Here is a 14,240-nt window from a genome sequence, read left to right as displayed (position 1 = left end):
TAGAAACATATCAAAACACGTCCAGCTTTCCACTGTCAAAGAAATGGCATTAAGACATGGCCCCAATTTTTCTTGGTCATCCAGATCTTGCCTGGACTTTCAGAACTGCAGAACTGTTTGTTTGCTGCCCAGAAAGCCTGAACCCCTAAAGCCTCCACTATATTCTCATCACAAAAGCCAATGTCTGCAGTACACAAAAGAGCATGTTTGGGCTGATGAAGTAAAAATGGAACGGTCTGGCCACAATCATCAAAGGTATGTTAGAAGGAAAACAAAGGAAAAGTATAAATTCATGAAAAGAAGCCCTTGCCAACTGTTAAGCATGGGGGTGGCTCTTAAACTTTGAGAGGCAGATAGTGGAACAGGAACGGAAGGTAGTGCAGTTCCACTAAAATCACACATGAGTGTCAGAAGCTGAAAAGAGGCTGGAGTCAACAATGATTTATGATTATTAAAAAAAGTGGCCATAGAAATGCTCTGCAAGGAAAAATGGGTGACGGTTAGAATCCGAAAAAAAAATAAGAATCTGCAAGCTGCAATATGTACCAAAGGAGGTGTTATGAAGTACTGTCTCAGTACTTCTACATATGTCAGAATTAGTATTATAATTTTCATTAAGACAGGGATGCTCACACTTTGCATACTGTACATACTGGTATGTTCCTCATAATGTACTACCAAGTTGCTCTAATGGCTTCTGCACATACTGGTAAATCCCTGATCTCCTAATATTAATACTGATGCAGTACTAATAAACTGTTGCCACTGAGCTGACATTATGTACTGGAAAAAGTTAAGGCAGCACAGCCGTCTCAGTCTGGCCCATTGCACCACGTCATTACAGAGCCATTAGCCGCAGCTTACTGAGAAAACAGGCACGCTTCAGGAAGAAAAACAATACAAGGGCTGTCGAGCACTCCGGCGTGTGTGAAAATGGTGGGCTTTTTCTAAAGAAAATGGCTGTTTATTTTTAGGGCCTAAGTTGCAGCTTACTGCAGCAGCGTCGACAGCGCTTTTCTCCTCCATCATCACTCATCAACGCGGCGCCTGTGGCTAGATCCCAGTGACGCAAGCGCAGACCGATTTCATGTGATCACATAGCTTAAAAAGGAAAAGTAAAAAAAAAAAATACTTCAAGGCATGCTAATACGACAACTACAACAACAACTCGTGGAGAAGCGAACATGTCTTGCTGGCACAATGCCATGTGGTCTTTATTAGCACTAAATTAGCAGATGCTGATTTCTGGGTTGAGCACTCCTTTGACACCGCGTATGCCTATTCAGCCAAAAAGAAAAACGAGAAGCTTAGATCTTTCTGTTTTTACTTTGCTAAAACTTTAGGAATAACTACGAATCTCCTCAGTACTCATCAGCCCTCATCTTCACCCCATCTCATCCCATCCCCCATCTACCCAAGTTAATGCCACAAATTCCAGCCAATACCATGTGGTTCCTCTGGAACACAAGAAACCAGCCATCTTCAAAGTCCATGAATAGCTAAACACGCATTTGGAGGTGAAGGCTACATTATATTGTCTAACAGATGCCTACACCTGGTTGCATCACTGCTGAGTGATTGGTGAGGAAGGAGGGCCATCCTTCCACTCAGAGTGAGGCCAATTATGCTATCTTGGACTCCTCACGACGGATGGCTGTGGCATCGCCACGGACTGAGCTCACGGTATCCAGACGACTACGCCAGCGCCCTGGGGGTGCCTCTTAGAAGCCTGAAAAAGTTGAACTGAAAAAGTTGCAGTGAAAATCAAGCAGATGGAAATTGTTATAAAGGCAAGGTGTCTTCGAACCTTGGCCAGTTCTGTTTATAATCACTTTACTGGAGTAATAGAATCTGCTAGAACAGTACTATTATTTGTTAGATGGAATAGCAAAGAGGGAGTTGACTCTTTGCCGGTCTTTGTCTTGGCCTGTTCTTAAGGTTCTGGCTCAGGCTGTCTAACAAATGCTGCACTGAAATGCTGAACTGAACTGAACCCTAGAGTGATTCTCCATTTGTCTAGAAGCCGGGTTCAGTACTGATTGGATTTACTGTGGTCAAGAACCGCCAATTTTCTCTCAAATTGAGTCACTGCCAATTTCCACCCACTACCTTCGTCTTCCTCTGCCCATCACATGATGCCATCAGCTCTGGGAGTCTGAAGGCCTGTGCTTCCTCCAATACACAAGAAGCTAGCCATCCACAAACAGGAAAGAGCCACTTGACAGATATGCAAGGCAATCGCATACTGATCATTTTGTGCATGGTTTGTAGGAGTCAATCTATTAGTAAAATGTAATGAAAATGGGGTTTCCTATTTTTTTCCACATGACTATGTGGGCAGAGCATTTGAGGTGCAGATGCAGAACTGATTCTAGATCGGTTACACTAGTATGAATTCAGAATACCTGTGGAAGGCTCTTTCTGCGATTCCTGAGGGGAATGTGTGGGTCTCTCCTCTTCATCCCCTTTCAGCAGCCGGCTCGGTTTGGTTGAAGGAGTTTGGGGTGTTAGGGCAACCGGGTAGTCGCCTGATGCCTCAGGAGTGGCCTGGTCGTCTTCTGAGTCAGAAAGAGTGATGCAAAAGCTGGACACAGAGACAGAGGGAGATGGGGAAGGAGATGCAGGAAGGCCAAGTGCTGGAAATTGCAGCCAGGCATGTGGAGGGAGGAATCGAGAGACGGGGGAGAGAGAGAGAGAGAGAGAGAGAGAGAGAGAGAAAAAGGACAGATTTATGAGCAGCCTTCACGAAGACCTGGCCTGGGCTTCAAAACCAGTTAGAATGAGAAGCACAAAAAAAAAAGATCTCAGTGTAGGTTGAGACAAGACATTCAGACTGCTATGTCATTGACTGTGCTCATTATTTTATAAGCAGCCGTAAACAAAACTCTGTCATAAATAATACTCGGGTCATTAGCACACTGTCAAGACTCTGTGCAGAGCTGTGGAGCACTACACAGATGCTGTGTGTGTTTATATATACATGTGTGTGTGTGTGAGACTGATTTGCTTCAAGTCTGTGCTTCTGTGACTGCATTTCTGCTATAAGGCATAATGAGACATGCTCAGAGGAAAAACTACTGCTTCATTGAGATGAGTTTTCACCCGTTCAATCTATTACTTACTCAAATCACTCAATAAACCAAAGTCTGTTAATACCTGAAAACAACAAATTAATCCAAACACCACCTGAACAGAACCTTTCCAGCGTCATGAGGTAGGCTAAATGGACTAGTACACCCTGCTGTGATAGATGAGAAAGATAGTTCGTATGGCCATTTCTGAGGCTTTGGGACTTCAGCGAACCACAGTGAGAGCAATCATCTGCAAATGGTGAATCTTCCCAAGTGGCCAACCCATCAAAATTCCTCAGAGAGTACAGCAGAGCCATCCAGAAAGCTACAGAAGAATACAGACAAACATCTAAGGAACTGCAGGCCTCGCTCGCCTCAGATAAGGTCAGCATTCATGATTCTACCATTAGAAGGAGACTTGGCAAGAATGGTATCAGAGAAAGAGCTATAAGGTCAAAGCCCCTGCTGACCAAGAGGGATATAAAAGCTTGCCTTACACTGGCCAAAAAAAAGAAACACCTTGATGTCCCATAGAACCTTTTGGAATAATGTCCTGAGGACTAATGAGTCAAAAGTGAAACTTTTTAAAAGGGAGGAGCTATAGTTGACAGCATAAGCATGACCTCTGCACTGAGAATGCTCAGTCTTCAGTCCAATGAACTGAAGCTCAAGTGCAAATGGGTTATGTAGCAAGACAATGATCCCAAGCACAACTTTCTCAGAGGCACGTAAAGCATCACAGCATCTTTTTTCCAAGTGTTGCTAAAGGTGCTTCAAATGATTCTTTTGAGCGATGCCACAGAAGAACCTCTTTTGGGATACTGACTGGTCCAGTGGACTAAGGCCCTGCCACTATAACCTGAGGGTCGCTCGTTTGAATCCCGGGGTATGCTGCCTGCCATCAGCAGTCGGAGCCCAAGGGAGCATAATTGGCCTGGATCTATGCAGGTAGATAGCTCTCTTGGCCAACTGCCAATTCTGTTTTATTAGCCAACACAGCCCACATTGGCCAGAACCATGTGGAGTGATGGGAAAAGGTATAAGGCCATTCTACCCCCTCAGAGAGAGTGAGGCCAGTTATGCTGTCCCGGACCCCTGGATTGCCGTGGCATTGCTGGAGATTGAACTCGCAATTGCACCACTCAATTTGATATGCTATTTATAATAACTGTTATTTTAATCATCCTCAGTGAAGCACTGCATAACTAAACCCACAAAAGTTTCATTTTGGACCAGTCAAAATCATACCGGCTCACATCATTTTACACTGCTTGATCTCAGCAATTCCCAACGGATCTAGTTTGCGCCCTTAAAACGAATAATCAGGAAGCAGAAAATAGATCAATAATTATATTCGGTATTCTCTATTTACACCACAACTCTCTCTCTTCTCACTTTCTCAATTCCCCCTTCCATCTCTCACTATTTTTCCACGCCCTTCCCCCCATCTCCCAGGTTCCCCTCTTCCCACTCAAAAGGCCAGCTTCACATGGATCTGATGAAATGTCACCTGAATTTTCGAGCAGCAGAATTCAGCCCCACTGCTGTGCACTGCCGTAACAAGCCCAGGTGTTAGATGAAAATCGGACCCCTGCGGTAAAAGCGATCCGCACTGCAAACCCAACCGGAGAAAACTCCCAGCCTGCCGGTCACCGCTGTACATCAAACATGTTCAATTACTAAATGGCGCATGGAGGAACCGATTCATTGATCGAGCCTGAAAACAGTGGAGGCATGTCTTTCAATACGGCCTGGTCTTAAGGGACTTCTTCATATCTTTGCAGTTCTTTCATATCTTTTTGATTCTTTCGGCTAAATGAGTCAAAAGAAGAGCAACAATGCTTGTGCAATGATTCAATATTAGGCAGTACTCATACTAACCGAGAGCAAAAAAGGAGCTTCGGTTAGCTTAACAGGGAAGGGTAAGAAAGATGGGAGTTTATGTATGTGTGCAAGAAAGACACCTCAAGCTGTTTTTTGTGATATTCCAATTATGTGCGTTTGTGTGTGCGTGCAGGTGCTTTGCGTGAATTGCTGTAATCAAAGCAAACTTTCTATTGTGCTGTTCTTTCTATTGGGTAATTCTTGGAGCAAGACACGGGCATCCAGATGAATGGAGATAAATGTCATAATTAAGGATCGGGTTCTTTCCAATAACGGGAAAATAAAAGCAGCATTTTAAGATCTGAGTTTGAGTAAATCACTTTAATAATGAAGCTCGTTACACACTGAATCACATGCTATGCTAGAGCTGAAGCTTATAGTTCCTGGATCCAGACAGATCCAGACAATGCAGCAAAAAGTGCTACAAAGAAGTGCTTGCCCCTTCCAAAATACATTCATGTGAAAAGGTTAGATTGTATTACATTTAAACATCTGGACGTTTAATCTTCACTTGAACTCAAAACTTTAAACTGAAGAAATGTCTTCAAAAATCATTTGCAAAAGTCTAATTATTACAAATAACGATTTTCCTGTGAGGACAAATTAGAATACCCCCACATTTCTTACTACTTCAGCTACTTCAGTAAATGCAGGCTGTAGATCTCAGAGCCTGGGAAGTGATTTTAAAGCTGCCAACATGGCCAGGTCAGGCCGTCCTAGCAAGTTCAGTCCAACAATCCTAAAATGCCATCACAGGATTTACAGGTAGGTCCTGTCACAGCTGAAGACAAAGTACAGACAAAGAGACCACACATTTTTACATGAGGTGTGCAAAGAGGAAACCCTTGCTGCCAAAACAACCTTTAGAGCATCTAGACCAACATCAGGACATCTGGAACAATGTGCTTTGGACAAATGAATCCAAAGTTGAATTATTCAGACACAGTAACAGATGTTTGGTGCAAACCAGACACAGAATTTGAGCACAAGAACTCCTACTCAACTCAACTGGGCTGCTTTTCTGCAGTAGGGGCTGGAGAGCTCTCCAACATAAAATCAACTAGAAATTCTTTGTTGAATCACAGGACGCTCGAGCAAATCTAGCCTAAACTACAGCTGAAAGAATTCTGCATGGAGGAGTGGGAAACTTTCTCCCAGTTGATGTCAAAGACTGGTAGATCATATTACTGGCAACAGGGAAATACCAGCTATTAGCACATAGGGTGTCCTAACCTTTGAGGACGACCCATGAGAAACCATAAGACAAAAACACATACATCAGAAGTAAAACCTAATACTTGCTACGCTACCTTTAACAGCAATGGCTGCAACCACTTGCTTACTATAACTAAAGAGAAGTCTTTCACATTGCCGAGGAGGAACCTTGGTCCACTTGTCTCAATTCCATTATAAAATGCCCGCCATTTAAGATCCTTCCACAGCATCTCAGTGATGTTTAAGTCAGGACTTTGACTGGACTGTTAAAATAAAAGTGCTAAAAAGGGTTCTTTGTCACTTTTTGGTTCCATAAAGGACCATTTCTGTTCAATGGAATCTTTTAAAGACTAAGGTAAAGGTTTTTCACAGTCACAAAATGATTCTTTATAGAATCAAAAATGATTCTTCAATGGAATCGCTCAAAGAACCCATTGTAGCAAGAGGGTTAGGCCACTACCCACTACACTTCAGGTCACAGACTGATGACACTGAGGACATTCTCCAACAGGATTTTTCTGGTAGAACCCAAATTAATGGTTCCTAAGCAAGTCACCAGGCAGTAAAGCCCGACCTGCAGGAAGATTGCCCGCTGAGGTCCCCTCTACCTGCGTCAGACCAGCTGCCATCTACCAGTCCAACCATTAGGCCCCCAACCACCACCACCCATACCAGACCAGCGACTCACCCTGCTACCACTGCTACCTGTTTAATGACCATGTTAAAACCTAAATGGACTCTAACTATCTGCCACTATTAATATCACCACTATTAACTATCTGCTGTATCTGCTTTGGTCATTTTTATCATTAATGTTGTTCTGACCAGAGGAGGATGGGTCCCCCTTGTGAGTCTTGGTTCCTCCCAAGGTTTCTTCCTCCAGCTCTGAGGGAGTTTTTCCTTGCCACTGTCACCGTTAGCTTGCTCACGGGGGGTCTTTGATCCTTCATGTCTTCTTACATTATTTCTTTTTTTTCTGTCTTTTATTAATTACTAATTATGTAAAGCTGCTTTGTGACAACAACAGTTGTAAAAAGTGCTATACAAATAAATCTGACTTGACTTGACTAAAGCGTTCCTCCCTATCACACTTCTACCGCCATGTTTGGATGCTGGATTGATGTTGTTATTGTTTGCTTTAAGCCAGATGTAATGGAGCATAAATGGCACATCATTCTGAAAAGCCTCTGGGGTCATTATGGTGATCTCTGGCAAATGTGAGAGCAGTATTTTTGATATTCTTGGTTAGCAGTAGTTAACTCCGTTTTTAAGTGCCCAGCCTCTTTCTAATGGAACCATGAAAGCTGTTGGATGAGTGGTCGCTCTGCTCTCGAAGGAATTTTGGTAGGCCGGCTTGAAGGAGGATTCACCCCCGTTCCAAGCTTTCTACATTGGGTTTGCTGAGTACTAGAGCCTAAGAAATGGCTCTGCTACCCTTTCCAGACGGATATAGAAATACTTTGTTGCTTGTAGACGGTTTGTCTACTTCACATTGCTGAGAAGAGATGCAGTAATTAAGCCTGGGTGTTTCTAGTCGAAATAATATTATACAACATATAGTGATACAATCACAACATGGTGTTTTTAGGGTTGTGTGCATCTGAACGCTGTAGAAATCTTCCCCGTTTCCATGGTACAGACAGAGAGAAAAACGAGCCAGATAGAAATATTTGCCAATGGATATAAGGGGATGAGGGAGCACGCACACACAGAGTGTGTTGCAGGAACAAGTAATCCATTTTAAACAACTGCAGCTGATCAGCTGGTCAGAACTCCAAGCTCCCAGTGTGTGATCCCATGCACACACACACTGGAGAGAACTTTGGGCTTGAATTCCACATTTCCAATGGGCTCTATCAACTTGGAATGCTATACTCGGCTACTTTCAATTCTAATAATGATCAATTAAATGCAAAATCCTTGCAGTAAAATGTTTTACTGTCTGGGTCTAATAATCTACTAATGCTTATTTCTACATATCTTTGAGAATAACTTTCCATACACTCCAAAACCCTGCAGCTTAGGTGTATAATAATTATGCGATTATTAGCTTACTGTGCTACAGAGCGTCTGCATTAGGAGTGTTTACCCCCAACTAAACCAGAGAGTACAGAAAAGCATAGAACGCATTAGAAGTAAACATATTGCATCACTCAGAGCAGCTCGGTGTTGCTAAAGAGCTTTTAGATGTTCAGAACATATTCCTATACATTTGCACACCTAATTAACACCAAAAGCCAAAAACTAGTTCAAACTAGGGCCTGATCCATTGGAAAATGCTGTCAACAGGACCAATTTTAAAGGAGCCCTACAATAGAAAAGTTCAGTACATAGAAGTGACAAACCTTAAACACAGTTGTCTCTTCACTGAAAAGAAAATCCAGCATAAGCAAATTCCCCACATTTTAAATACACTAGGAATATGCTGAAATGCAAGGGCTACTTCGGGAGAACATGGAAGCGAGGCAAAAGAGATTCAAAGCTCATTCTAGGCTAATTGGAGAAGGGAGAAGGGGGTGACTGGAGGTGGTGTTACGCCACACAAAAGCCAAGGGAGCGGCTAAAAGGCAAAAAGCTGATGCCAGGCCAACTGAAGAAGGCAGAAAGGTTGAGTTGAGGACGTCATGGAAGTAAGTGGGTGCTAGGCTTAAAGATAATGCTAGGCTGACTGGAGAAGGCAGAGGGGTCGACCGGAGAAAGCCGTGAAAGCATGCAGCTAAAAGGCTAATCGAAAAAAGGCAAAGGGGCATACTGGAGGAACCCTAAGAGGCAAACGGGTGCTAGGTTAAAAGCTAACCAAATCAGCTAGATAATCGCACACGGTGCCAAAACTAACAGGGACAGCAACCTTATCAGTCAAAACTCTGAAATAATTACAAAGATACTGACTAAGAAATAGTGTTCTTGTTACTGAGCTAAACTAGGCTAAGCAACAACTGTTTTTCAGTATCTGCACTGCTTTGAGGACTTTTACATCCCTTTTGGTCCTGTTTGACCTAACAAGCTAGCTAGTTACTCTACCTTCAGTGCATTAGGGGATTGCACAACTACTCATTTTTACTACTCAACTAGTCAAATGTAAGTAACTTGGCTAATGTAGCCGCAGAAACTGCAGTTTGAGGTGGGAGTTCTGCGCTGTAGAATATCAGTGTGTTTCAGCCTCAGACACTTTGCCCACAGAACTACAGTGACTGTCTGATGTAAAGTGCGTGTTGAAGTCACCATGGCTCTCAGAATCTTGCCTCGCGTAAAGAATTTCAACTGGCTCCGGTTATCCCTGCTGGCCCTCCCTGCTTTTAAGACCAGCGATTTGCTGTTTTGCATGCAGTCAAAACACACAGTCTGGCTTACGAGGCTGTACTTCTGTGCAGTCGTACTGTTACTGCAGCTGAACTGGTTACATCTCAGGTAGTATCTCCACACTAATGAAGTACTTTGGGCCTTGTGTTGACTTCTGGACTCTGCAGACTGGTCCTGCCTGTATGATACTTTTCTTTGTTCCTATGCCTGTGTTTAAACACTCACACTTGTCAATGTGAGCTACATACTGCTTACATACGACAAACCAGCACATATACACTCACAAAGCAATTTCTTAGAAACTACCTATTTATGCTATTATTTAAATCAGCCAGGATCATGACAATACAGGCCAGGAGTTTCAGGTGCTATTCGCATCAACAGCCAGAATGAAAGAAATGTGAAAATGTGATCTCCATAATTCTGAGCATCACAAGATTGTCACTGTGAGACAGGCTGGTTTGAGTATTTCTACAACTGCTGATCTTCTGGGATTTTCAGCACAACACTTTCTTCAGTTTACTCAGAGTGGTGTAAAACAAAACATCCAGTATGCAGCAGATCTGTGGAGAGAAACGCCTTGTTGATGAGAGAGCTCAGCGGAGAATGGTGAGACTTGTCCAGCTGATAGAATGGGTATAGCTCAGATAGCCACTCTGTATAACTGTGATGAGCAGAAAGGCATCTAACGGCAAATGGGCTGTAGCGGCAGAAGACGAGGTTGGGTTTCACTTCTGTCAGCCAAGAACAGAAAGCTGAGGCTGCAGTGCTAAGGCACAGGCTCACCAACACTACACAGTTGAAGCCTGGTCTGATGAATCTCAATTTTGGTGTCCAATTTGAGGGTCGGAATTGGACACCACCAGCATGAATCAATGCCCCAACCTGCCTGGTGTCAACAGTCACTTGGCACTCTATTTGAGTATTGATGTGGGACCATGTGCATCCCTTCATGGCCACAATTTACCCATCTTCTAACGGCTACTTCCAGCATGACATTGCACCATGTCCCATCTCAATCATGAGTCATGATTGCATGACGCAATCATCAGACATCATTTTGAGAGCTAGGGAGGGAGGTCCTACCCAGTATTTGTATAGCTTTCCCAATAAATTGCCATTTTTAAACATTTTTTATAATCACAGTCACCTAGAGTACTAGCTAGCTGACACTTAAGACAGTTACTGTTAAGGTTAAGGTTTCAAACATGGGGCTCTGGTCCCCTAGGCCCTTCCAACAGTTACATCCCTGGGTTAGAAATTTTCACTCCAAGTGTCGGATCACACTGCTCAGTCCCTCACACTGCTCATGTGACAGTAACAAGCTGCTTTCACACACTCACACCTTACTTTTCCCCTTTTCTGTTCAGAGCCTCTTTCTCTCAGAGAGTAGTCTAGGGTCCTTAGGGAACGTAACTTGCTGTGTTCCTGCTGGAGAGGATTTGCATGGTAGAAAGGTGTGTGTGTGTGTGTGTCTTGCTCTTTATAGGTTGGTATGCTGGTTCATTCTAGTCCGTCCGCTGAACCTTATTCAACTGTATGCTATTGAGATGTCGGTATTCCTCCCTGCGCACACCGAAATACTCAGCAGCTCCTAGTGCCCGGAACAGTATTCACACACTTCACCAAGGTCTCCGAACTTAGCAGACTGGGCTATGGACCTGGTGATGCAAATGCCAAAGCTTTTAAAACAGCTCCTTCAATTGTCCCCCATCAATCAGCATGTATGGGCTCCCTTAAGCAGCTGCCGAGCACACTGCCATCTTCTTATAGCTTTCTCCTGCTTTGTGGGCATCAGTTATTTAAATGTTTAGAGTAGCTGTTTCCTCAGTTCGCAATGCAATTAGGAAATGTCAGTTAGCAGGAATGGTGGTGGTCAAGTTGAGGGACTGCTCAGGGAAATGTTTGTAGGGTTGCTAGAAAGGCAAATGAAAACCCTTGTTTGACTGCAAAAGACCTTCAGGAAGATTTAGCGGTTGCTGGAGTGGTGGTGAACCATATATAACATATTCAAGCAGGTAGAACAGCATGACTGTTCACAGATAAAGTCCCGCCCTCCAACAAAAAGAGCCAGTCTGCATGGTTAAGCCCCCTTTGATGTGGAGTAGCCAGATTAATCAAAAAAACAAGCCTCATTGAGCCAAACGCTGATCTTCAGTTTCCAGTTTTTGGTTTCTCCCAATTCATAGAGATCGGAGCCTGGCCTTCTATGTAGAAGATGGCTACTTGCCTATAAGGCTCCGGTACCAGCCCACTTTGACCGCTGACAGACACAATCCACTGTTTAATGTACAATTTCTCATATTTTTCTTTACTTTGTGTGTTGCAAGTTTACAGCTGCAGACAGCCCCGTCCTCCAACAAAAAGTGCCAATCAGCTTGACTACTACCAGCTCCTTTAGGCACATTAAGTATGGGTGTGTTAGCCACCAGCTGTAGTCCCTGCGGTTTGTTCAAGTGTAAATGTTCACAGGAGATGAGAAGCACCGACCAGCTAACAGAAGGCCCACAGGCCTTATTTCGTGTTATATTATGTGTCATCCTTGTGTGTCTTTGGAACGCTTAATGCAACAACGTATATGTCTAATGCTAATGCATAATGGCCCATGGGTTACAAGTTCAAATCCCGAGCCACGCTGCTTTGCCATCAGTGGCTGGAGCCAAAGTGAGCAATATTGATTGTGCCATCTCCGGGTGGGCAGATGGCGCCCTCTCCCCTCACCACACTCCTGAAGCTATGTCGGCTGGCACAGGCGTCTGTCAGCTGGTGCGGCAGAGATGGGGACCCAGCACTTACTTCCGAATGTCTTGGCTGCATCTACGGCAGTTCGAGAAAAGGGGCAGTGGCTGGCTTCGCAAGTCCTTACCATTCTAGTGTTGAGAGCATTGCTAGTGCTAGGGGAAGCTACAAATGGATGGGTTGATTGGCAGTAGCAAAATTGGGAGAAACAGGAGAAACATTTGACAAATAAATTTAGTATATAATTAGTTGATCATTTTTCTGACTAGTGATTCCAAACTTTTGAACAGTAATGTTTTAACACTGGGGATCAGAGATCTTTTAAAATCATTTTTGTGGAATAACACAGGGGCTATTATTCAGCAGGCTTATCTCTGTGTGCTTAGTTTTTATACAAAGTACTGATTTTGTGCCTCTTTGTGTGTGACTGGTTTTATTACCACACACACACACACACACACACACACACACACACACACACACACACACACACACACACACACTATGAATGTGTGTTCAGAACTGAACAATGAATGTACAGAATACAATGCCTTCAATAGCACTTGTCATTTGTGGCTGTTTGCTTGACAGATTGTGTGTCAGTGAGTGTGCGTTACCAAGTGTGCGCATGCGTACCTCTCTGAGCACGGGGCGCCTCACACATCTCGCAGCGTAGCAGCAGGCCACTGTTGGAGAAGGTACACACCCCGCAGTTCCACTTCTGGTTGTGGCGGGGGACCTGCAGGCCTGCAGAGAGCCTGCGGGGGGCGCTCAGGGGTGTAAGGGGGCTTCTCTTCCCCCCACCATGTCGGGACAGTGGGCTAGCCTGCTTCAGTCGCTTTACCTGCGGGGAAAAATCCTCTTCGAGAACAGCTGAATTGGGGCTGAGGCTGCGAGAGCTTTGATTGGCTTCCGGCTGGTCATGTGACTGTGCAAGTGGAGAGCTGGTGGCAGAGGAATCACCCGTTCTCTTCCTCTTCCTGTCTTTTTCCGACATGGGAGAGAAAAAGGTGCGGATGTCGTGCTGTTTGTCTTTCTCAAACTGCGGGATGAAAATCAAAACGAGAGAGCATTAGAGAAAGCTTGTTATTTAATTATATAATTAAATAATGTATACGTTTTTTATTATTTAAACTCACAAGAGTGAACGTTTCCAATATCAGTGAACAACTGTAGTAATCGTAGCATCACAGGCAGCATTTGTGTACTTATGTAAGGAATATTTTGGGCCTTTTACTAAAGCCAGTTTTCACCCTTTCAGTGTACCGATTAAAACTATTCCAAGAGCTCAACAGCTTCCCCTTTTTTGGCCTGTTAATGGTGATGGAAAATCTTCAGCCTGCTAATCGGGACTGAGTGAATGAGCAAAGCGAGCAAGTGAGCGAGTAACAAGCCAGGTCGATGAGGTGCTTCGCATTGAAAAATGCCTTTTAGTCCCAAGATAGGGTTTAGCTAGAGTTGCTCCATGTTCTGGATTTAAGAACCGAGGCTTACATGTGAGAAGAAAACACCCTCTTTGCCGCCCTCGTCTCCGATGGTGCAGTCACTCGGGGTCCATGCCTGAGCGAAGTTCAGAAAGTCCCATTTCTCCTTATCTCCCTCCTCTGCCTTCAGATAATCCTTCCTTCCATTCAGAGTGCTGCCTGTCACCGTTTCCTAGTCAATGACAGAAAATCAGTCATTGTCTCAGTCACACTTCTACAAGAAAAGGAGTTCAGAGGTGAAAACTTCAAGTACTAAAGTACTAAAACCTCTAGCTTTTCCATGCTAAAAGCTTAGAATTTAATCAAAAATTGGGTTTAATTGTTATACTTATACAGCTATAGTTCGAGAATAGTTAAGGGAGTGGAAAAATCAACTCAGCACCAAAACATCAAAAATTAAACATGACAAAATAATTTTCAACATCTAATGAAAAATGATGCATTCATTTATTTATTTGGAATGAAAGGAAAGGGGCACAGGAAAGATTTGAGCTTCCAGAAAGCTTTTTACCAAGGTCTCGGACCTTAATTAGCTTGCTAGGGCTCT

The 14,240-nt window shown here is 43.7% G+C and overlaps 1 protein-coding gene across 5 annotated transcripts in view; it reads right to left on the bottom strand.

The window, feature by feature from the left end:
- The window catches only part of zranb3 (zinc finger, RAN-binding domain containing 3), an 86,266-nt gene that overhangs the window by 26,300 nt on the left and 45,726 nt on the right, over positions 1-14,240 (bottom strand). For 4 of the 5 annotated variants that reach the window (XM_072671244.1, XM_072671246.1, XM_072671245.1 and 1 more), the window contains 3 exons: positions 13,704-13,865; positions 12,846-13,251; positions 2,406-2,636 (listed from right to left, as the gene is read on the bottom strand). In XM_072671244.1, coding sequence (XP_072527345.1) covers positions 2,406-2,636; positions 12,846-13,251; positions 13,704-13,865 — 799 coding nt within the window. The remainder of the gene's footprint in view (positions 1-2,405; positions 2,637-12,845; positions 13,252-13,703; positions 13,866-14,240) is intronic. The other variant, XM_072671248.1, reaches the window with a different exon arrangement.

Source organism: Salminus brasiliensis, chromosome 25 (assembly GCF_030463535.1).
Source record: "Salminus brasiliensis chromosome 25, fSalBra1.hap2, whole genome shotgun sequence".
Classification (NCBI taxonomy): Eukaryota; Metazoa; Chordata; class Actinopteri; order Characiformes; family Bryconidae; genus Salminus; species Salminus brasiliensis.
This window is presented reverse-complemented; position numbering and strand designations above follow the sequence as displayed.